The 23101-nt window shown below is 38.7% G+C and overlaps 1 protein-coding gene across 3 annotated transcripts in view; it reads right to left on the bottom strand.

Annotated features, from left to right (window-relative positions):
- creb5b (cAMP responsive element binding protein 5b) overlaps window positions 1-22881 on the bottom strand; it is a 140606-nt gene extending 117725 nt beyond the window's left edge. Inside the window, exons 1-2 of one of the 3 annotated variants that reach the window (XM_041249037.1) lie at window positions 22822-22872; window positions 971-1042 (exon numbers count right to left, since the gene is read on the bottom strand). In XM_041249037.1, the coding sequence (XP_041104971.1) occupies window positions 971-1024 (54 nt within the window). In that variant the 5' untranslated portion in view covers window positions 1025-1042; window positions 22822-22872. Of the gene's footprint in view, window positions 1-970; window positions 1043-4142; window positions 4165-22821 lie in introns of those variants that run through there. The other 2 variants (XM_041249036.1, XM_041249038.1) reach the window with 2 other exon arrangements.
- Between the last annotated feature and the right edge of the window lie 220 nt (window positions 22882-23101).

Raw genomic sequence — 23101 nt, 5'->3', positions numbered from 1 at the left:
AACAATATATCTACTACAGTATTCTTAACTCCAAGCTATATTCCCAATGTTCTGTTTTTATATTGTAGTAGCTGGTTAAATACGATTATTAAATATTATTATTAAAAAGTAGTATTAAATAACATTATTAAATACTGTTACTAAATTCACATCATGATTGGCAGCTGTGAACAGCAAAGCCCCTACCCCTGGGTCAGAAAACCAAACTTCAGACTGCTCCTCACTTTAAGAGACAGAATTCATGTGGAAACACAGTCTCAGAAAGCACCTTTTTCTGATTTATGAAAGGAATAATGCACTGTACTGTAAAAATATGAAAACAGACTTTACCATACCACATACCACATTTAGTAACTTCTGCATGCTGCTTTTAAGGTGTGTCAATATATCACATCATATGTTCCCTTCTGGCAACATTTTCCATATCACATCCAGTATGTCAATATAATACTGACCGAATTTAAGTAAGAGTTTAAAGTACAACATCCTGCTATGTACTCATGACAGCAGATAATGCCAAACAAAAGAATACTTCAGTCATTATATATTTTTTTCTTATCAATAATCATACATGCATGTTTTAAGAGGTGTCAGATGTATATGTTTAAAAGTATTAATGCTATACCCATATACATATTTCCTGTTTTATTAGGTGAGTGGTATAATTAACCAAGAAGTTGCTCTAATTTGCTGCACAGAAAATGTGGTTTTAGTGATCCTCTGGTAACTATATAGGGCTTGTGTTTCTAACTGTGGGTACAATTGAAATAGTGAAAATGAACTTGACAAAAAGTCTACTGTACTGCTTTAACAAAAGTGTATCAATCTTTACATCAATGACAAAAGGCCAAGAGAAAAAAAAAAACATTACATTTTTTTTTTGCATTTCATCAATGTACGTGCCATTTCTCCTCATCGTTCCTTCTTATCGTCAAGACATATATTATTACATTGTTTCCATTACACTCACCTGGGAGCAGCCCGGGGCATTGCAAACAAATGGCCTTTCTTGCTCCAAATTCATCACTGACACTTCATAAAGCTAAATACAAGAGGGGGAAAAAGATCATGAGTAATCCTTAAGGCATAATTCTACAAACACCCATTGTCTCTCACGGTGAGAATAAAGTGGGGAGGGCCACTGTACCCTGGGTGCTGGGACTTCCCAAACACAACTTTGTGAAAATAAGAACAGACTTGGATTCACTCACTGAAAACAGGAAGAAAACGATGTGCAGTCATCTAGATGTGCAATAAATATCAACCACACAGCACCTGTCAATAGTATTCCATATGCAGGGGCTATATTTGAAGCTTTGCAAATCCACATGGAATTTTATTTCACACCAAAATAATAGGTGTAAACATATTCCTGAAATCCTTTAAGCGGATTCAAGGATGTGATTCAAGCTGTAATATTCTGTCATCCACTGACTGTCTCAGCTTATGTGATATTTAGGAATGCCACACTCAGGCTTCATATAATTACTGGCATGTTATCGCAAACACCTTTTAGGGCTTGTGCACTACATTTTCCTTTCAGTAGTACTAAAAGTTTTGATGTAGTATAAGTAGATTTTAAGTTCTACTGCATGCATTTATATTTAGTTATGTATTGCTTGTTTTTCACTATTATTCTATGTATTATTATTTACCTAAGCATGGTGCATTTTTCCCATATTATTATTATTATTGTTGTTGTTATTATTTTTATATATTCAAGAGTAAGGGACAATATTGGCAGAAACTATGAGAGTATCCCATGTCATTTCTGCATACGCACATCACCTATGGCTAAAGGCAGTCTAAGAAACTAACCCACTACTAGAAACTAACACAGTGGAAATTAATAAACTGAATTCGGCGATTAGAGCCACAACAAAATGCAGGTTCAAATAGAATCAGGTGAGATCAATGCACATCGTTTGTGATTAAGAAAGCGAATTGGCCCAAAATATGTTTAAAAGGGACATCACGTGATCAAAAATAAAACCCGAAAACTAGAAGCCCTATACTGTAGCAATTGGAAAACTGTGCGCTTAATTCAGGTACTTAGATGGGTACCTGCTCCCTTTTGGATCATAATTCTTTTTAATATGTAGCCCTGTGATCACTACTTTGTAAAAACCATCACCTTGTGCTGGTATTGACAATGTTGGATATTTGCCTAGGCGCTGAGCCTGTGTATTGTGTTCTGCCTCTGGCCTTATATATTCCTAGGTAAATTACCATAATATACACAACATATATTTGTAATTTTGAAAGAAACACCTGTTATGACACATATATATGGTATCATACAGTAGTATTTTAAAGACCCCTCTCAATTTGGATGACTTTTAGTTGGTCGGTACATGCTTGGCTTTCAAAGTTATTTAATACCAGAAATGTCCTCCAGGTCAAAGCATGCCAGTCAATAGGGGAAGCAGTTGGCAGTGTTAATGACAGGAAAGAAGACTTAGGATGTGTAAGACTACCAGAGATTAGGGCTTGCAAACAGAGCTTTCTTTATGCTACCAGATAGCATTCTTTAAATGACATATGAATACAAAATGTGTTTCTTTTAAAAGATTACATGTGAAACAGTGATTGGAATTGCACACCAGGTAAGATTTGCTAATGACTGCAGTAGTAATATCATTGAACTTTTCCAAACTTAATTTTCTTTCTTGTTCAGGTGACAGACAAGCCCAGAAGCAACACTCATAAGACTGTCAGCATTCTCTAAGTGTGCTAACAATGAATATATGGAAGCTTACATACAGCAATCTGACTGGTATTCTGCAATAGAATTCCCATTGTGTTGGGGAAACAGAGATTTCATTTCAAAGCATTTTAAACTCCCTACAGTGTGACCTGTAGCTGCAGAGTAGTTAATAAGCAGTGTGTGTTTCTTAATCTTATTTGTAATGATATCAGATTCATAAACAGTTGTTAAAGCCAAAGTCTTTATAGCCAAAGGGCTCCACAACAACAGAGTCATATTTCAATCGTCACCACAAGAAATCACACCCCCAAAAAAAGAAGCTTGTTGAAAAAGCAGTTTTGAGACCAAATACAGCTGATACAATTTGATCTGTATGTAGAAAACAATGTTGAAGATAGATTGGTCTAAAAAAGTGTCATTGCTAATCTGGGTTTTAATCAACAATTTGTCTTGCCTGCTTGACTTAGTGTATGTGGTTTGTTTTATGTTTTGTATTAATTAATTATTTGTTGTAACCCATCCATCAGTGGACCAGTCCAACACCCCTAAAGAAGGGCGAGGGGAGGAAGAGGAGCATAATAATGTAGATACAAAGGGCCTAGTCCCGGGAGATCGAAGGGGGAATCCACTGCATCCTAAACCTCAACAAGGTTACAACTGTTGGCACAAAAATTGTGCCTATTCCTTTCAAACAAACACAGGATAAGACTATATATAATATATCTATATAGATATATATATATATATATATATCTATTATATATATATTGCAGTCACTGTAATTCAATCAGGCTGACTGAGTGTATACATAGTAACATTGTATTACACTATAATTTCCCTGTATATAGGGCTGATATTTTAATAAAAAAAACAAAAAAAACATTTACCATCATTGTGTGCAACTTTTCCCTTACTCCAATGCATTACACTGCTTTTTGAACATTGAAACAATAACATTACCCTGCTCTTGCAAACACATGTTAAGTCTCAGAACCTTGGACGACTGGACGGGGCCAACAAAAATTACCTCTGACTTATTACCCCCACCACAGAGAGGGTGGTAAGGTAATTTTAACATTAGCAATTGTTGGTACCAACCAAAAATCGGAGCAGAAAAAAGAATGGATTTTATTCTCGTTCAATCCTGTGATTAAAAGAAGTGCACATAGCTTTCATCTAATGTCATGCTGTTAAAAATTAATGGATTTGGAGTTGGAGGACATGACTGTCGTTATCGTGCATAATTACAAATTTTTTCATAAGCTTTTTCAGTTGCATGACCCCTGATATTGATATCAAGAAGAAAAGAAAGTTTTTTACTATTGTACACACACTTCTATATTCGCCTATGTTACAATGAGAACAGTTATGCCTACAAAAAACTAACAGGACAATTGAGCGGTAACTGTAATGTTGTTTTTTGACTAGAACGTACCTCTACTGGAAATGTCACATTAGTCTTGCTTAACCGTGTCTGTCCATCCATCTGGCTCTGCCTGTCACACTCTGCATGGGGAATATGATAACTGGCTTCATTTTACACAAATCTTCACCAAACTTTTATCATGCACTTCTACCCTCATACAGATGCTTCAAATTGATCTGGCTGTAATCTGATGCATTTATGTAGATACTGTAATCAGTACATACACTCTTTCACCTTTTTTCATGTTCTTCTTACTTTTGCGATTATGAGGACCAACTGGTTACAAATAAGTGGCCACATGTATGCATTTTTATTGAGGACAGTGGCTGGACATGGTCATTTAAATGAGGGAGAGGATGAAAGACACACCAAAACAAAATAAAAACAATGTGAAACTACAGCACATGTTTATTCATTTTCTGTAGTCCTTGTGATTTGTGTGTGCATATGTAAAATGCAAATAATAATTTATTTTAAAAGAATATGTTCACACAATAAACCACTTGAAGAAACAGGATAAACAAGATGTAGGCTACATAAAACCACAATGTAGTTTAGAATAAGTGGAAAGGCTTTGTTTTTTAATGCCACAACCTAATAAAATCAAATCAAACTAGCTAATAATTTCCATAATAATTGCCTTAAAATTAGACAGTATATATGGAACAAATTATTACATCAAAGTGCTATTTAAAATAAATATATATATATATATATATATATATATATATATATATATATATATATATATATATATATATATATATATATATATATATATAACAAGAAAGGTCATTTGTGCATTACAATGCTTGATATTAACAAGGTGCTGACCAGTATAAGATAATCACATATGGTGAGTCTCTACGGCAATGCAAAAGTTCACAATTCTTTCAGCCAAACTTTCAGTTTAGATGGCTTATCAAAAGAGTTTCCGTAGAGACATTCATGGTCGCACTCTCGATATTTTGCTTCAAAAGGATCAGTTGTATAACTCTTACTCATTTATTTTCTTCAAAAAAAAAATTATATTTAAAACATGACTATAAAAACAAACAAACAAGGCATTTCCACACACTGTCTTCATCAAGTTCACCTGAAGACACGGTAGCATCGAAACGTGTTGTTTGTTTACATACATGGGGTGGCCTCAGAGTTTCAAGCATATAAATTAGGATTTTTTTCCACTTATCTACACACCATACTCCACACTAAGGGGAAATAAGTTTCTATTGAGAAAAAGATTATATATTAAAAATACAACACTGAAGATCATAATTGGACAAGTCTCTACCCCTCTGAGTTAAGAGGGATGGTGTTCTTTGGGTGATGTGCTGTGTTAGGTTTGCGCCAAACATAACGCTTTGCATTTAGGCTAAAAAGTTGCATTTTAGTTTCGTCAGACCACTAAACTTTTTGCCACATGGATATAGAATCTCCTGCTTGTTTTTTTGCATACTTCAAATGGGAATCAAGGTGGGCTTTCTTGAGTAAAATACAGACCAAATTTGTGGAGTGCTTGGGATATTGTTGTCACATGCACACTTTGACCAGACTTGGCCATAAAAGTCTGTAGATCTTGCAAGGTTGCCATTGGCCTCTTGGTAACCTCTCTGATCAGTCTCCTTGCTCTGTCATCCAGTTTGGAGGGACGGCCTGATCTAGGCAGGGTCTTGGTGGTGCCATACACCTTCCACTTCTTAATAATCGTCTTGACCGTGCTCCAAGAGATATTCAAGGCCTTTGATATTTTTTTATACCCATCCCCTGATCTGTGCCTTTCAACAACTTTGCCCGTTCTTTTGAAAGCTCCTTGGTGCTCATAGTTGAGTCTTTGCTTTGAAATGCACTACCCAGCAGTGGGAACCTACAGGAACTGCTGAATTTAGGCTGAAATCACGTGAATCACTACAATTTAACACAGGTGGAGGTGGCCACTAAACATGGTGTGTGATTTTGAAAGCGATTGGTTACACCTGAGCTAATTTAGGATTGCTATTACAAGGGGGGTGGACACTTATTTAAACCGAGCTATTTCAGTTTTTATTTTTAATTCATTTTCTACAAATTTCTAGAAATTTTTTTTCACTCGGAAGTTGTGGGGTAGGATATGTAGATTTTTTTTTTTTTTTATGCACTTTAATTCCAGGCTATAAGGCAACACAAGGTGAAAATTTTGAAAGGGGGTGTAGACTTTCTATAGGCACTGTGTATATATATATATATATATATATATATATATATATATATATATATATATATATATATATATAACACAGTCCCCCCAATTACCAATTAATATAATCAATTAATAGGGGACGTGTTAATTATCCCCTGCCCTGGCTATGTAATAGAGCCAGGTCGGTATTTACGTCCCATAAATTCTTTGCGTGGGTCAGACAAGTCACGACGACCTTGATAGTTTGCGCGAACTATCACAAGCGTTCGTTAGGTTCTTTTTCCATCAAATTTTTTAGTTAGGTTCCCCTGTTTTAGTTATTGCTCGAGTAGAGCTAGGTGTTTGTTTTCATTTTTGTTTGTTTATTAAAAATAGCGCATCAGAGCTTTTAAAACTTCAATTCTGTGTCTGGGTCTGCATTTAAAGGGACAACGAACGACTGCAAGTGCCGGCTTGTTTACAATGAGCTCCCCTGTTTTTTTAAGCCCAGGGGGAACCGTACTGAACCTTGTGCTTTCTGTACCCATCTCCTCCACCACTCCAAGGGTGTCTTCCTCTCTGCAACTGCCTGGCAGACTTGTCAATTAGAGACTGGTTATATTTTGGAACGCCTGCTGTATATGAGTGTTAAAAGGAGTTTTATGTTTTTTAATTTTTTTTTTTTTATTTTTGGGAGAATTATTATTATTTTTTTGGATTATGGGAAAGAAGAGCAGACAACGACAAAGGCAGGAAAAGCAGCAGCTGAAGAAATGTAAGCTGCTGCAGCCACCACTGGAGGACCCGGCCAGCCTCTTCCCCTGGTGTTCCTGGTGTGGGAAGGAGGACCATCGTTGGCAGTCCTGCCCAGATGTGCCACGGGCAAACTGGTGTGGCCGGTGTGAGGAGGATGGCCACAACTGGGCAGGACGCCCCCAAAACCAGGCCCAGGAAGAGGTGCAGTATTCACCCCGGGCATCAGGGGCCACCCCACTACCTCCAGCACCACCACCTTCACCACCATCCCAGGAGATCTGGGACTGGTCGATGCACCCTGAGGCAGACCACGACCTCCCCATAGTTATCAACACTCTGTGGCGTCGAGATGGGTAAAGGTGGGAATAGTGGAAGGAACAACACCACCCAGCGTCCTTCCCAGAGGTTGCCCTCATGGTAGTTAATTACCTGGCGGTAGACATGGGAGATGCCCCAGTCACTCCAATAAAGAGGGTGGAGATGCCTTCCCGAGAGCCAGAGAGGGGTGAGCCGCCGTCCCCAGAGCCAGAGAGGGAGGAGGAGCCGCCGTTGTCCCCAGAGCCAGAGAGGGAGGAGGAGGAGCCACCGCCGCTCCCAGAGCCCAGAGAGGGAGGAGCCGCCGCTCCCAGAGCCCAAGAGGGAGGAGCCGCCGCTCCCAGAGCCAGAGAGGAGGAGGAGCCGCCGCTCTCCCAGAGCCAGAGAGGGAGGAGCCGCCGCTCCCAGAGCCCAGAGGGGGAGGAGCCGCCGCTCCCAGAGCCCAGAGGGAGGAGCCACCGCTCCCAGAGCCCAAGAGCGAGGAGCCGCCGCTCCCAGAGCCCATGAGGGAGGAGCCGCCGCTCCTAGAGCCCATGAGGGAGGAGCCGCCGCTCCCAGAGCCCAAGAGGGAGGAGCCGCCACTCCCAGAGCCCAGAGGGGAGGAGCTATGGCCCAAGGATGCCTGTCTTGCACCGCCCAAGAATGCCTGCCTTGCACCGCCCAGGGATGCCACGCCCGCTCCGCTCAGAGATGGTGCATTTGGATCGCCTGGGGTTGCCTGCTGCTCCGCATCGCTTGGGACTGCTGGTGTCTCCTTTTTGTTTTCTAGGGTTCCCGAGGGTTCGCTGCCACCTTCACCTCCCGAGGGTCCGCTGCCGCCGCCTCCGCCACCAGAGGGAGCCGGGCTGCCGCCTCCGCCACCATAGGCCCCTTCCTGAGCTGACATCCTCCTGGGCAGACATCCTCCTGGGCTGCCCATGGAAGCCATTTCTTTTTTAGCATCGAACCTGTGAGGATGACCGATGCGACCTCGCTGGTTGGTGGTCGTCTTCTCTTTCAGGGCACCAGGGTTACGGTAAGTAAACTAACGTTCTCTTTCAATTCAAAGACAACTACCAAAACAATACTTACAGGAAAGTATACTAGAGCTGTCGTGAGGGAGAAAGAACTGTGCATATGAGGCACGCATCAGAGCCGCATAATCCAAAGTTAGCCGTGCAAGCTTTATTTTATATAGCACCTTTCACAGTGGACCACCATCACAAGGTGCTTTCAAAGATGTAGTTAAGGCGATAGAACCTGGAACAAGTATGCAGCATAGCCCAGCTAGCCGCATTACAGATATCTGACAGCAAGACTCCTCTGAAGAGGGCCCAAGATGTAGCCAACCCTTTGGTAGAATGCTTGGGGCCAAACTGGCATGATCATACGCAGTCAAGACTGTGTCCACAATCCAGTGCGCTGCTTCGAGAGGGGCTGTCCTAGGGTCTGTATCCCATGACACACAAAGAACTAATGACGCAGGGCTCTTGTTCTATCCATGTAACACCTCACTGCCCACACCGGGCAGACGGTTCAATATCCTATCCTCCTCCAAAGAAGACCAAATACGCATACAGGAGCTGTGCACCATTCGGGGAGAACGACCCTCCAGGGAGGGCATAACCGCCGAGCGCCTTTAAGAAACTGGGTTGCCAAAAAACACACACCCAGAGATACAGAGTCTACGGGGGCATGGTATGCAGAAATACCCGCTAAGTACACCTTAGCAAGTAGAAGGTGACCTACTAGCATCAAGCAGTAACTGCAGAAACTGCAAGATAACTGGCATAGTCAGATGAAAATATCGCCACTGTAAGTACTGTGCACTGATAACCGTGTGAACCAAGAGCACTGAGCACACCATGCTCCGGTTGTAACTAGCACTGAGGTAATAAACACCGTGCGCACCAAGTACCATATGCACAGAGTGCCACATGCACTGTGTGCATCGAGCGCACTGAGCACCGAAGGCGCTATGCACACACCGAGGTACTAACACTGTGTGCGTGGAGCACTGTGTATGTGTTGACACAACGTGTACCAAATGGCGTATGCACCAAACGCCATGCGCACCGCGTGCACCAAGCACCATGTGTGCTAAGGTGCTATGTGCACAGAGGCATCAAAGTACAGAGCGAGCCGAGTGCACTGACCACCGGGCACAGCGTGCACCGAACACCGTGCGCATCAAGGCACCAAAGACCAACGGCTGACTGTGCACCGAGGTACCGAAGCATCAGGGGGCATCTAAAGCAGTGGTGCCTACCCTAACTGCCTGTAGTCACACACCCGGTCAGCGCGCAGCATACACCAGGGAGACACACAGGCTAAAGAAGCGGCGGGCGTGCTGAAAATCAACTGCAAAACAAGTGGGGAAAAGCACACGTTTTTTTTTGGTTTGTTTGTTTTTTGAAGGCCCAACTCACCGAAGCAGCCGGCGAGGTCTACTCTACAGCAGGGTACCTACTCAACCCCGGTGGAGGAAAAACACACCTGACTGGTGTAGGCTGCTGAAGAAAGGAAAAAGGAAAAAAGAGGCTTTGATTTGCAGCCACTGATTCCACGAAAGCAGAAAGCCAGCTTTCAGCACGAATGCAGGGGAACTGCAGTCAACTCAGAAAAGCTCTTTCAAAACAAGCTCAGTTCAACATAGAGGTCTTACCTTACCGTCTTGAGAGGCAAAAAGAGAAATGGCTTCTGTGGGCTGATGGTTTTAACCCTTCGGTAGGCGGGACAGAGGATGTTACCACAGGAATGGGCCTATTGGAAGCTCTGATATAAAGAGCTCAGTAAATATATACCAATAGGGAGGCACATCTCATAAGTAATGTGTTGGTGGTCGTCTTCGAAGTGAAAGGGAACTGTAATTTTTCACTTAAAAAAGACACCTGTAAAAGACCAGTCTATCAAAGAGAAGCATACACAATTAATGGATTTAAGCCTACTAGCAGGAATGCTGTAGTCCAGTGGTTCTCAATCTGTGGTCCACCAGCGCTCATTGGGTGATCCGTGGAAAGGTTACATAATTACAGAAAGGAAGCGGCAGCATTGTTTATAATCCCATTGCAAACCCAAAAACCCAAAAAAAGACCTTAAAAACTCAGCTACAGAAGCAAGAAGAAAAAGCATACATTGAGAATATCTACAAGTTACAAAAAAGGTCTAAACTCTGTCATATATAGTTTTGGAGTGTATCAAATGTATTCTTTACTAGGGAGTTTTTGTGTATTGTGCACACGTGCACTCAACACGTTGCTTGTACAGTAAGGGGATAACACACAGCATTGTGTTGCATTAACGTACGGCTGTAGTTGGGTTCTGTATTTTCTTGCTTTATTTTTCTTAAAATTACTTATTAAAGATCAGCGACAAAACATTTGGCAGAACTTTCTATTTTTTGAGTGTGTGAGTTAAGTGTACCACAATCTCTTAATCACGTCTTCCGTGAACAAAAAAGTTTGAGAACCTCTAGTGTAGATCATGTTCTCAACAAGCATTAGTTGTCTTAAAAGCATCTTGTTTCTGATGAATAGGCAAGTCAGTATTGTTCAAATATGGGCCCTAATGATAAGGCATTGCATATTTAATTTCTTATCACTCAATTGATTTAACATATAAATGTTATTTTTTTGGATGATACCAACAGTGCTAAATAATCTCAAAATACAGCTGTATGAAGTATATGAAGCCTACATCTCAAAGTGGTTGGTCTCTACCCTTCAAAACCTGCACATAAGGTTGGATTATATGTTTAGAACTCTTTTTTAAATGTTTTTAATTCCTTTTTTCACACAGGAAAGATACAGATTTCCATTCCTTAAAAAAAAAAAGAAATCTGTAAATGCCTAGATGACAACACATAAGGAATGTATGTATTGTACGCATACCACAAACATCAAACATATTAAAAAGCAACTACAAACAAGAGCCTAAGCATATTTCCATGCCTACATCATTACTCAAGCCATCTGCTTACAACTTTATCTTGAACTGAGTTTCTATAATCTTGAGATAATTGGCATTCCCAGTTCTAGTCATATTGTCTCTTTTCTATCTTTCAAAAGGAAAAAGGCTCAGTAGATTATTACTTTTTTTATATGTCTGCAATTTCTATAAACATACTAAAAAGAATTGGGCCCCATTAAAGTCAAAGCACTTAAAGTTATAGTTCTTGCCGGGAGAAAAGCCGCGCAGCTCTAATAAAACTGCTTGATTTTGTTTAGGGTTATGAATAGAATGAAACTGGCTCACTCACAGTGTGGACTTTACAAACGCCAACACAACCGCTAAGCCAAGGATACTAACCACATCTAATACATCAATAACTTTTTGGTGTCTTTTCCCAAATATAGCTCATTTTTAACAGCCAGCGCTATATCCTACTACCTCTCTATTGTTGAACCCATCTCATATGAAGTATATGAGATCCAGGGCATAGTTTATTTTGTTCCAATTTTTCTCATTCACGCAGTGTTTCTGCTTCTGGCTTCCCAAACAATCATTAGTGAAATACCCCAGTCCTTGAAACTTCAAGACACCCCCAGCATTTACGTACTTTTTACATTTAGTGTCAATCTAAATTACACTGTAAATGTCAGATTGCACCCAAAGAGCCAGACTGACACTATCACATTAACATTGACAATTTGGCTACATCTGTCGTAATATCATGGTATAACAGTAGACTGCAAAGTGGGCTCAAACAGATCCAATATCCAATAGGAGGGTTAAATATATTGTTGACTTATTTTCAATAAGTTTAAGTCTGTAACCTTTGTATTGCTCTGCTGCTGTAGGCTGTTCATGTGTGCACGAGCAGATCAGAGTTCCACCAATAATTCGCTTTAAGCAGAAACCTAATCGATTTGTCAGGTTTTACGAGGCCAATGCCTGCAACAAGACTGTTCAAACAGACTGACACCCAGAGCTGAAGCACTTTGTCAGCATTGCTCTTATCATCCCATATTCAGAATTAGAGAGGATGCACTTTCTATACAGCTAATTAAAAGAAATAATAATGCTGCAATGTGATAGTAGTACAGCACTGGCATTCATAATGCAATACAAACCAGCAACCATCTTCCAGTCGTTTTCACAAAATCAAATGGTCTCCCCCTTTTTTTTTTTTTTTTGGCCCAGTGCCTAAATGATTGTGTCAAATCTAACCCTCATTCAATAGAAGCCCTTCACAAAAGCTCGACATATCATACCTGTGATGTATGATTCCAGCACATTGGGTAAATAGCAAGAATGTATGTGACATACATCCCCCGCCACAATTAGCACTGTCAGTAACACAAAAACAACCTGTGTTACTCATAATTTGATAATTATTTCTCTGTGTAAAATGTCACTGGGACTTCCACGCAAACACTTGTACTAATAGACAATACATGCCTCCATTTTATGTAACACTCAATACATTGTGGAATAGAAGGTCCTTAGCATGTTTCCTTACAATTGGACAAGCAGTTCATATGATCTCTGTGAACTCTAGTGTCACATACACACATACACTTACCTCTATGTGTCTAGGAATGCTGGGATAAGACAGTGTTGGATAATCCGACAGTCCAGTCTTGTACTACATCAGCCCTGCTAGTATTTTACCCCAGGTGGGGTATATCGAACCCCCCTATCAACAACACTTAAGAACACAATGAAGGCTTGTTGAAAGTTTACCAGGGGTCACAAAACAGAACCCCCTACCTTTTTTTTTTTTAGTGCATACATTAACATTTTAGGTCAAGTCTCTCCCCTTTAAAGTTAAATATGTCTCAAATTTAACATGTTCATATCAATTATTATCTAACTTCTCAGTTCAGTTTAGAAGGTCGCCATTAAGTTTCCAAAAAACTGATCCCAAAAAGAGATTTCAAAGAATCAAACTGCTTTGGGGGCATATCGTGTGGTCCAATACAAGCATATGGCTAGGTGGTAATTAGAAACACAACTTGTATTTTCTTAAAGATACACTGACCCTTTTTTGGTGCTAATAAACCATGTGTGTAAAACAATTAACACAGGCACTTAGACTTTGGATAATGAAGTTTTAGTATTTTTGTAACTCTTTAGGCACACTCACATTTTTAGGAAAACAGTGTTTTTAAACAGAGCCAACAGCCTCATAGTGAGTTATTGCACTTGCCAGCACACTGCAATACAATAAATGCCTTTTTTATGTAAACTCACTAGTTTCATAGTCAGTTGGTGCAGGGGTTTTCAGCTGGGGGTACACATACCCCTGGAGGTATTTCTAAGGGTCATCTCAGAAAAGCAAAAATAAAAATGAAAGTAGAAGAAAATAGTTATCCTGAATATTTTTTTTGAAACAGTGTTAAATAATATCTCTAAACCACTGTGCATAAATATTTCATATTTGTTTACCAACTCAAAGGTTACTTTAGTATAGTTTCAAACTGTTGTGACATAAAATATAAATTAAATACTCAGGGAAAAAATGAATTTGTTAATCAGATTATTCTGCCTTATTGCATCTGTGTTACCATTCAGCAGAAAAAAATTGTAAAGGGATACTTGAGCTGAAACCTCCAGACAGAAGGGGTTCAGTTTTAAAAAAAAATTTACTTTGAAAACCACTGACTTAGTGTAAAAAGTATTTGTAAATGCAGTGTCATTAATAAGCACAAACAAATGAGCACTCCCTCTGCATATCCAAATTACAACCTTCACAAAACGTGTGTCTTATGCTGCCACGTTTCTCAGGGTTAACCTATTTAAATAAGGACATATTTATTATTTTAGAGAACATGTTTTTTAGATATTAATATCCTGGTCATATGATACAGTATGTACGGTCTATATTCCCTGAAATAACTATAAACGATGGCAGTTCGTCACAGTGATGATCTCTCAAAACATACAGCAACATAAATATCAAGGGCAATGATAGACATTATTATTAGCTCCTGTGTTTAGGTTCTTTGCTTTTCAATAGCTTACAGAGGGGAATCCTATACTTGCACAAAGCTGCTGGGGCATATTGCTCTGCTTAACACTCAGAGGAAATGTTACAAATGCTCTGCAGTACAATTACCACACTGCATAGTGCCCACTGCATTCCCCTATAGAGGTTATGAAAATCAAAGTGCATACTGGGGTCTTTTCGGTCTGTAACAGAATGTAAATGGCAGCTTTAGATTGGCAGCTTTAGATTCACCGTAAACCTGTTACTGACAGGTTTTTTTTTTTTTTACTAAACTTGTCTAAACTCTTTCAATTTGTTAAAAGCTCCAAGTCTTCCCACATGTATACATCTTTATTTTTCAGCTTCTTGATTGTTATTTCAGTGGACATGACCTATGGGCTTTTTTTTTTCAGCACTTCTCGGTAAAGTATTGTGAATCTGATTACAGTTTTTTTTTTTTCAACAGTTATCTCGGTAAAGCATTGTGAATCTGATCACATTTTAACCAACTCCTTGTGTGAATTAAGGTTAGGATTAGGGCTTGGGATAGAATTTCATAAGAAACTGCCCAACCTGCCTTATTCAATCAATCAGTCCTTTATTAGCCCCTGCAGGGGATACATATCCTTGGCAATGGGGGTACAGTGGGGGCACCTGGACATACTTAAGACACACTTACATTCTGGAGAACTGGTATTGACATTCCTATGTTCTTGAGGGCACAGGTTTGCTGGTAACTCAAGTTTTTACATGAGTTCTAGCTTTTGATTGGTTATGCTAATGAGGGCTTTACAACAGCTTTAGGACCACTTGCCCAAATTAAATGAAACCATGCATGGATATTTAACAAAGGAGTTTTTCAAGGTACTGACACCTAATTGGCTAAGCTTTGAAGGATAACTCACAGAACCTATTGCCCCCTATTCATGTGTAACAGGCATTATCTGTGTGTGAACCACTGACCTCCAAGCGGTTACAGAGCGTATAACTTATTCTCACCTGCGGCAGTCACAGTTCATAACTCCAGTGCCAGGTACAAACACATGGCATTCCTTATGAGATGACATTGTAAATGCTGCAGATGTAGAATTTGATGACCTACTTTTTCATCATACTGTACCTACAATGTGTTATTTATGTGCTTTGCCGTTACTAACACGCTTTGTTTTAACCAAGTAAATCCACTGAGAACAAACCTCATGTATAATAAAGACCTGGAGAAAAACAAAAGCTCACTGAACTGCAAATGTTCTCTTGGTTTATTTCCTTTCTCTCAAATAGCGATGTTAGACATTTGTCATGTTCATTAATTTAGGAGTGAATGAAGAGCATTTTATTTTCGTAAAATATGTTTTATTTACTTATTTTATTTTTTATTTACAGCAATCCATTATAAATACAGGCTGGACAGGGATTTTCTCATCAATACACTATTTTGAATTCAGTAATGATTAGTTTGTTGAAAAACATACATTTAAAAACATGTATTTATACTGCTCTTTTGAATGACATTTTAATCCCTACTGTTTATTGTAAAGTAATGTAGGCATTACTGTTTGTTTACTCAATTTACAGATCACTGCTGGTACATTTTCTCAGACAAGTTTTTTCTAAACCCATGACCCTCTATATCACTAGAACCGCCAGGTTTATGTTACTACCTAGAACCACCAGCAGGAGTCATTTTGACAGGTACATTTTAAACTGCTTCGATATGAAAATGAAATGCAAACTAGATACAACTCAAAAGATGTATTTATGAATATCATATTTAACACTTGCACAGAACAAACACCGTATTTAAATGAAAAAATAAACATAAAAGGTTTATTTTCAAAATTAGCACATATAACGCATGATTTAAAAAAATTAAAAACCATAATAAAATAAACATTTGAAAAGAAAACATTGTGTAAACAGCTGTAATCTGGTATATGTGCATACAAAATTGTAAAAAAAAAAAAAAAAAAGGTAATTATTTACATTAAAAAATAACATAAAAAAAGAAAATAACTCAATTTCCATTGTATAACGTGAATGTGCATTCAGGGAAACATACTTCAAAGTAGCTCCCATATTTGCACAATCCACACAGATGTAACACTTATCAACTTGTCGAGTGCATTTACCACATACTGCTCTTTCACACTGGGCACAGATATCAGAAGTTTTATTTTTATTGTATTTAGTTACCTGGCATTGTTTTCTCTTGAGTGTGTCACTTGGTGCGCACTGTATCCAGGGTGAGATACTTTGCAGTTTTCTGATCAAAATGTTTCAGCTAAAGCTCTGTGGCTAGCATCAAGATGAAATCTCCCCTACTGATATTTTCCCCGGTGCATTCATTGTACAAAATGAAGAAATTGATGGCTGCCATGTCCAGTACATTGCAAAATACAGCAACTGGACACCGGTCATTGCTTTCACACATAACTACGTTTTGCGCAGATGGTGGAAACTCTCTTCTTGCCTTGTTTACTATTCCAGCCACGCTGTTTTTTTTCTTCAACTGTTTTGTTAATTACAGTGAAATAAAAATTTTAAAATGTAATTGGTAACATTCATCCTTTTTCCTAAGTACATTAATATCAGCCTAAGAACCACAGTCACCCAGTCTCTGACCAGCTTGGCGAGTTTTATATTTGCACAGGTAGGTAGTAATTGATCCCATATTTGACAGGGTTGTTTGACATGTACTGTGTCCAGTGACACCATGCTCTTGTCGGAAACAGCTGCTTGTCCATGTTGTAATGTTTTATGTTTAGCTTGAAGCAGGCAATGCTGTTTTCAATGACGTTGTTCCAAATTTCTGATGCCAAGGCAAATATATCTGTAGTTGTTCTAAAATCAAAATGCAAAAAACTCAAGATTTCTCGAAAAATTCTTGTAAAAGTAATATTATAAGGCAGCAGACTATATATGCTCACGTAGACAGCCAGACGGTAGTTCTCCAAAGAACTGATAGGATTACAATAGATATTTGGATAACACTTATCTAGACTTCAAAGCAATATTCTATTCAAATAGATACTGCTGTAAACTCAGTTGAGGTAGAGATAACAAACTGGCTTGTATACATATAAAAATAGCGTTTTGTAGGTTATATTAACAATAAAACCATGTATTGTAATAAGCCGTCAAAATGACGGTTTTTGACGGTTCTAGATAGAAGTGTTTATAACTTTTATTTCTGTGACTTTCAAATGCTGTCAGGGTAGGGGGAGACGGGGACAGAATTTCTTGAATTTGTCCAATCAGAAGCGAGCTAGAGTGACATCACTTATTTGACGCATGCTCAGTTCAGGTCTGTCTGCCTATGGAAGAGGAGCTGTTTGTGCTAAAGCCCTCAGATTTTATCTACAAAAATCGATTTTTGACCTAGTAGAGTAAATTTTTTTCCCCAGTTTTCTTTCAGTGATGTATACCTGTGTTATCCAGTTTATGGATCCAGGCTTTTAGCATTCTCATCCCTGATCTCTGTACTTGTAATTGAAACAATTGATTGCTCTTAGTTTTGTTGTTTCTTGTTGGAACATGAGGTTTAGCAATGGCTTCCTGGGTTGGTGCCAATTGTAACATGTGTTACAACTGACCCCATACACCATTAGCTGAACTATATTTGGGCACATGAATCTTGCACTGAAGGAAACAAAATGTTCATATTTCACGATTGTGAGTCAGAGTGACATTCTTGCTTGATAAGGCCTATAATTTTAGGGATGTTAAAATGTTTTAAAAGTAGGACAACAAAACAAATTGCCTTATGTGAAGATTTTTATTTTTCAATAAAGATACTTTAAGATTAAGTTTTTAAGTTAAATATAAACAAACATTTGCTTCATATGAAAATTGATCTTATTCAATAAACCATTCAATTTTTGAGTTAAATGAAATGCGTGGTTATTTATTTTATTATTCTTCACAGAAAGTTACATCTGACCCCACCCCCGTTACAACTGACCTTGGCCAATGTAACAATGGCCAGCTTATATTTCAAGCTCTCTTACCATATGTCTATCAGCTCTTAAAACAGGATAACTATGGGGATTGGTAGAGGACAGATGCAAGTTGTTTGTATCAAAGTCTAGTCAAACTAGCTCAGATCATTTGTGCATAGTGGTGAGAAAGGTAACAAATGTCACAACTGTCCCGTCTCCCCTATTTAATACATATATTTAGGAAAAATCAAGAACAGACAACCTCCAATCTTTAGTACACGCAGAGAAATTAAAATTTTAAAAGTGAAAACCGTGGGATGAACTGTACGGTGGCCAAGAAGTGCAAAGAGGTAGCAGATTGGTAACATCAGAGATTGGGGTAGATGCAGCTGCATTGTTTACAGCAGGCTCATGGGGGGGGGGTTAAAGCAAGCATGCCTGACTTGCATGCCTTTGATATGTCATAGAATGAAGCAAAGAAGCTGTGAAAAGAGATGAATTATTGTTTATTCTACAAAGATATTCTAAAATGGCCTGGACACATTTGTTGGTACCCCTTAGAAAAGATAATAATTAATTAAATTATAGTGATATTTCAAACTAATTAGTTTCTTTAATTAGTATCACACATGTCTCCAATCTTGTAGTCAGTCATTCAGCCTATTTAAATGGAGAAAAGTAGTCACTGTGCTGTTTGGTATCATTGTGTGCACCACACTGAACATGGACCAGAGAACACAAAGGAAAGAGTTGTCTGAGGAGATCAAAAAGAAAATACTAGACAAGCATGGTAAAGGTAAAGGCTACAAGACCATATCCAAGCAGCTTGATGTTCCTGTGACAACAGTTGCAAATATTATTAAGAAGTTTAAAGTCCATGGAACTGTAGGCAACCTCCCTGGGCGCGGTTGCAAGAGGAAAATCGAACCCAGATTGAACAAAAGGATAGCGCGAATGGTAGAAAAAGAACCAAGGATAACTGCCAAAGAGATACAAGCGAAACTCCAAAGTGAAGGTACGTCAGTTTCTGATCGCACCATCCATCGCTTTTTGAGTGAAAGTGGGCTCCATGGAAGAAGACCCAGGAGGACTCCACTTTTGAAAGAAAAACATAAAAAGGCAGACTGGAATTTGCTAAAATGCATATTGACAAGCCACAATCCTTCTGGGAGAATGTCCTTTGGACAGATGAGTCAAAACTGGAGCTTTTTGGCAATTCACATTAGCTCTATGTTCACAGATGAAAAAATGAGGCTTACAAAGAAAAGAACACCATACCTACAATGAAACATGGAGGAGGTTCGGTTATGTTTTGGGGCTGCTTTGCTGCGCCTGGCACAGGGTGCCTTGAATCTGTGCAGGGCACAATGAAATCTCAAGACTATCAAGGCACTTTGGAGCGAAACGTACTGCCCAGTGTCAGAAAGCTCTGTCTCAGTAGCAGGTCATGGGTCCTCCAACAGGATAGTGACCCAAAACACACAGCTAAAAGCACCCAAGAATGGATAAGAACAAAACATTGGACTATTCTGAAGTGGCCTTCTGTGAGTCCTGATCTGAATCCTATCGAACATCTGAAACGTGCAGTGTGGAGAAGGCACCCATCAAACCTGAGACAGCTGGAGCAGTTTGTTCAGGAAGAGTGGGCCAAACTACCTATTAACAGGTGCAGAAGTCTCATTGAGAGCTACAGAAAACATTTGATTGCAGTGATTGCTGCTAAAGGTTGTGCAACAAAATATTAGGTTAGCGGTCCCATCATTTTTGTCCATGCCATTTTCATTTGTTTTATTATTTACAATATTATGTTGAATAAAAAATCAAAAGCAAAGTCTGATTTCTATTAAATATGGAATAAACAATGATGGATGCCAATTACTTTTGTCAGTTTCAAGTTATTTCAGAGAAAATTGTGCATTTTTCGTTTTTTGTAGAGGGGTACCAACAAATTTGAGCATGTCTGTATATATATATATATATATATATAGACACACACACACACACACACACACACACACACATTGAGATATATTGAACCAAACTTCAGAACTGCCATGACCTAATATTATTGTCTTTAATAGATGAGGCTATATATTCAGTACTGGGTATTAGATGAGGCTATATATTCAGTACTGGGTATTAGATGATGCTATATATTCAGTACTGCGTATTAGATGAGGCCATATATTTAGTAATGGGTATTAGATGAGGCTATACAGTATATTCAGTACTGGGTATTAGATGAGGCTACATATTCAGCAGATAGAATCCAGCAAGATCTGTCAGATACTTGTTTAATCTATTTGCTTCACTCACACTGTATACTTGACAAAGCAAAAAACAGCATGTTCTTCAAAATGTTGATTACTGTCAAAAATCCGCCTAACCCGACTCCAACCTGTTCTAAGCATGTCAATATGGTTCACATACTTTTGGGTCTTTCACAACTGAAATAGCTATGCAGGCAACTACAGCAAGAAGTAACTTGTTTTGGAAGCATCTTCTCTGGAGCACTGAACAATACGTTTCTGCATGTGCTGCATTACATTGCGCCACCTGCTGTAGGTGAATTGACGAAAACAACACAATCGGCATGATTTATTATTATTATTATTATTATTATTATTATTATTATTATTATTATTATTATTATTATTGTTGTTATTGTTGTTGTTGTTGTTGTTGTTGTTGTTGTTGTTGTTGTTTAAATAAAGCACCGTTGCTTGGAGATTAGCCAGTTTCCTCTAAGTGCCTCGTGTTTTGAAGTGCTGCACACATTATTTACTTCCCACGTAATTTTTGTGTCCCATACTAATGGATTTTATTTTGCGTTGAATGGTTATAACTGCTATATTGTACCTTATTGGTGTATTTTGGTTGCTAAAATGTTATTACATCGGGCGTTCTTTTGACATCATGAGTGAGTTTAAGAATACGGTATTAAATAGGAAATCTGTAAGAAACGTAGTTTTACTGACAATTCAATTCTGAAACACTGCAGCTGATTTCAAACGGCGTTCTTCTAGTACAGACTCTGTCAACGCTGGCTTAAGTTCAGCTGTAACCGGTCGTTTGCTACATAAACACAGTGTACATATTGAAATTGAAAGCAGCAACACTAATACAACTCCAGTGTTGTTAATAATCTGAGACTATGAGAAATACAAATTAAACAAGAAAACAAAAAGTAACGTTTCATTTGTAATGCATATGGAATTAAAATTCAGAAACCGGACAGGCAAGTCTTAAGTTCCACGCAGAATACCTATGTTATATACAGTAGTGGAATTTACATGAAAAAATACATATATCCTAATCTAGCCTCTACAAGCAATTACATAATTTCTTTCAAATGGTAACATATATTAAAACATAGAGAAAACGTATTTTTGGTACCTACTACATAACCTGGTTCATCCCTAAATAATAATAATAATAATAATAATAATAATAATAATAATAATAATAATAATAATAATAATAATAGTTTAATTTCAGACACATCAAACAGTTACAAGGATGAATGCTATAACTAACATTGAAAATGAGAGGCTTGCGTCTATCCAAACTTTTGGACCCCAGATTAAACCATCTTTTCAGCCAGTGGGCTTTAAAAGGCGAGAGTGCTTTGTCAGCAGATCTGCACCCTTTGGAATGTCAGGCAGTTAATCAAACACATTTACTGACCCGCAGAATGACGTAATGGTTTATAATTTCTATTTACTGTATAGTAAATAATGGGTTTGATGACAACAAAAAAAAAAAAAAAAATTAAAAATAGCGAGTATGAGGAAACATTTTTATGGTTGACAATGACCTAAATTTTAAGAACGGGAGGGAAAACCGACAGGTAATGAGAGCAACCTGTGTGCGTCATGGTGCTGAACAACATCTACTCTACCGCTGTGTAGACATTAAAAAGTGCGAAAGCATTGTGCTAAAGTTAATGTTTTTGAGCGCATAAAAAGCAGTAACTGTCACTACGTGTAAGTTTGAAAATAGTTCATGAATCTGACCTCATGTCAACTAATAACACACAAACACAAGGATGCCAGCACTTGTCTTGCTAGAGCGTTCTCTGTTATGTCGATACCTTTCTGTTTAAATTCAGTTCGTTTTCAATTATTATACTGGACAGCTAAGAAACTCACGCTCCTGTACGCGACAACTGCCGCACCGTGCAAGAATACTAATGACTTTAATGGACTTTTCTTAGAAAACAGACAACAGGTTTAAAAGTACCTGACAGTCCGAACAGAGACTAACATTTTACGACAGCAAGCACTTGTTCCTGCTAATATTATTAGACATAACTTCATCAACATTCAGTAGTCATTCTGTATATTAAAACGACAGAAGTGTATTTAATGCAGAATGTGCACAAACTGTTCATTGCAAAACAAAACGTTTACATTTAAACTACATCACTGTTCCTAAGGCAACACACCCCGATACATCACTGTTTACTGACTCTTACAGGAATAACAATCATCTCATTTTAACAGAAAACAAATATCACAAGAAAGGAAAGTTGAGAAGTCCAGTCAGTGCATGCGTTATTTCATGCCACTTAAGTGTTTTGAGAGAGTAAGTATACATTTATGAACTTACCAAACAAGTGCAGAGAAGAAGCAGCGCTGTATGAGAAGGAACCACGTTGGACTGCGAGAAGATTACAATATGTTCTATTTAGAGAAGCATTACATCACCCTACGGTGACGTCACGTGGGATTCCTGAACTTCTAAATCATTGCGGTCCGCTGGGAGGCGGGGCCAGCAAGGCGGGGTTAGCGAGCGCACGTACAGGGAACGGCCACGCGTAATGTGGGTGTGCCGCTCAGCAGGCCGGCTGCTGCAACAACAGCTGTAATGACACACGGAATAGTGGTAC

Source organism: Polyodon spathula, chromosome 4 (genome assembly GCF_017654505.1).
Source record: "Polyodon spathula isolate WHYD16114869_AA chromosome 4, ASM1765450v1, whole genome shotgun sequence".
Classification (NCBI taxonomy): Eukaryota; Metazoa; Chordata; class Actinopteri; order Acipenseriformes; family Polyodontidae; genus Polyodon; species Polyodon spathula.
This window is presented reverse-complemented; position numbering and strand designations above follow the sequence as displayed.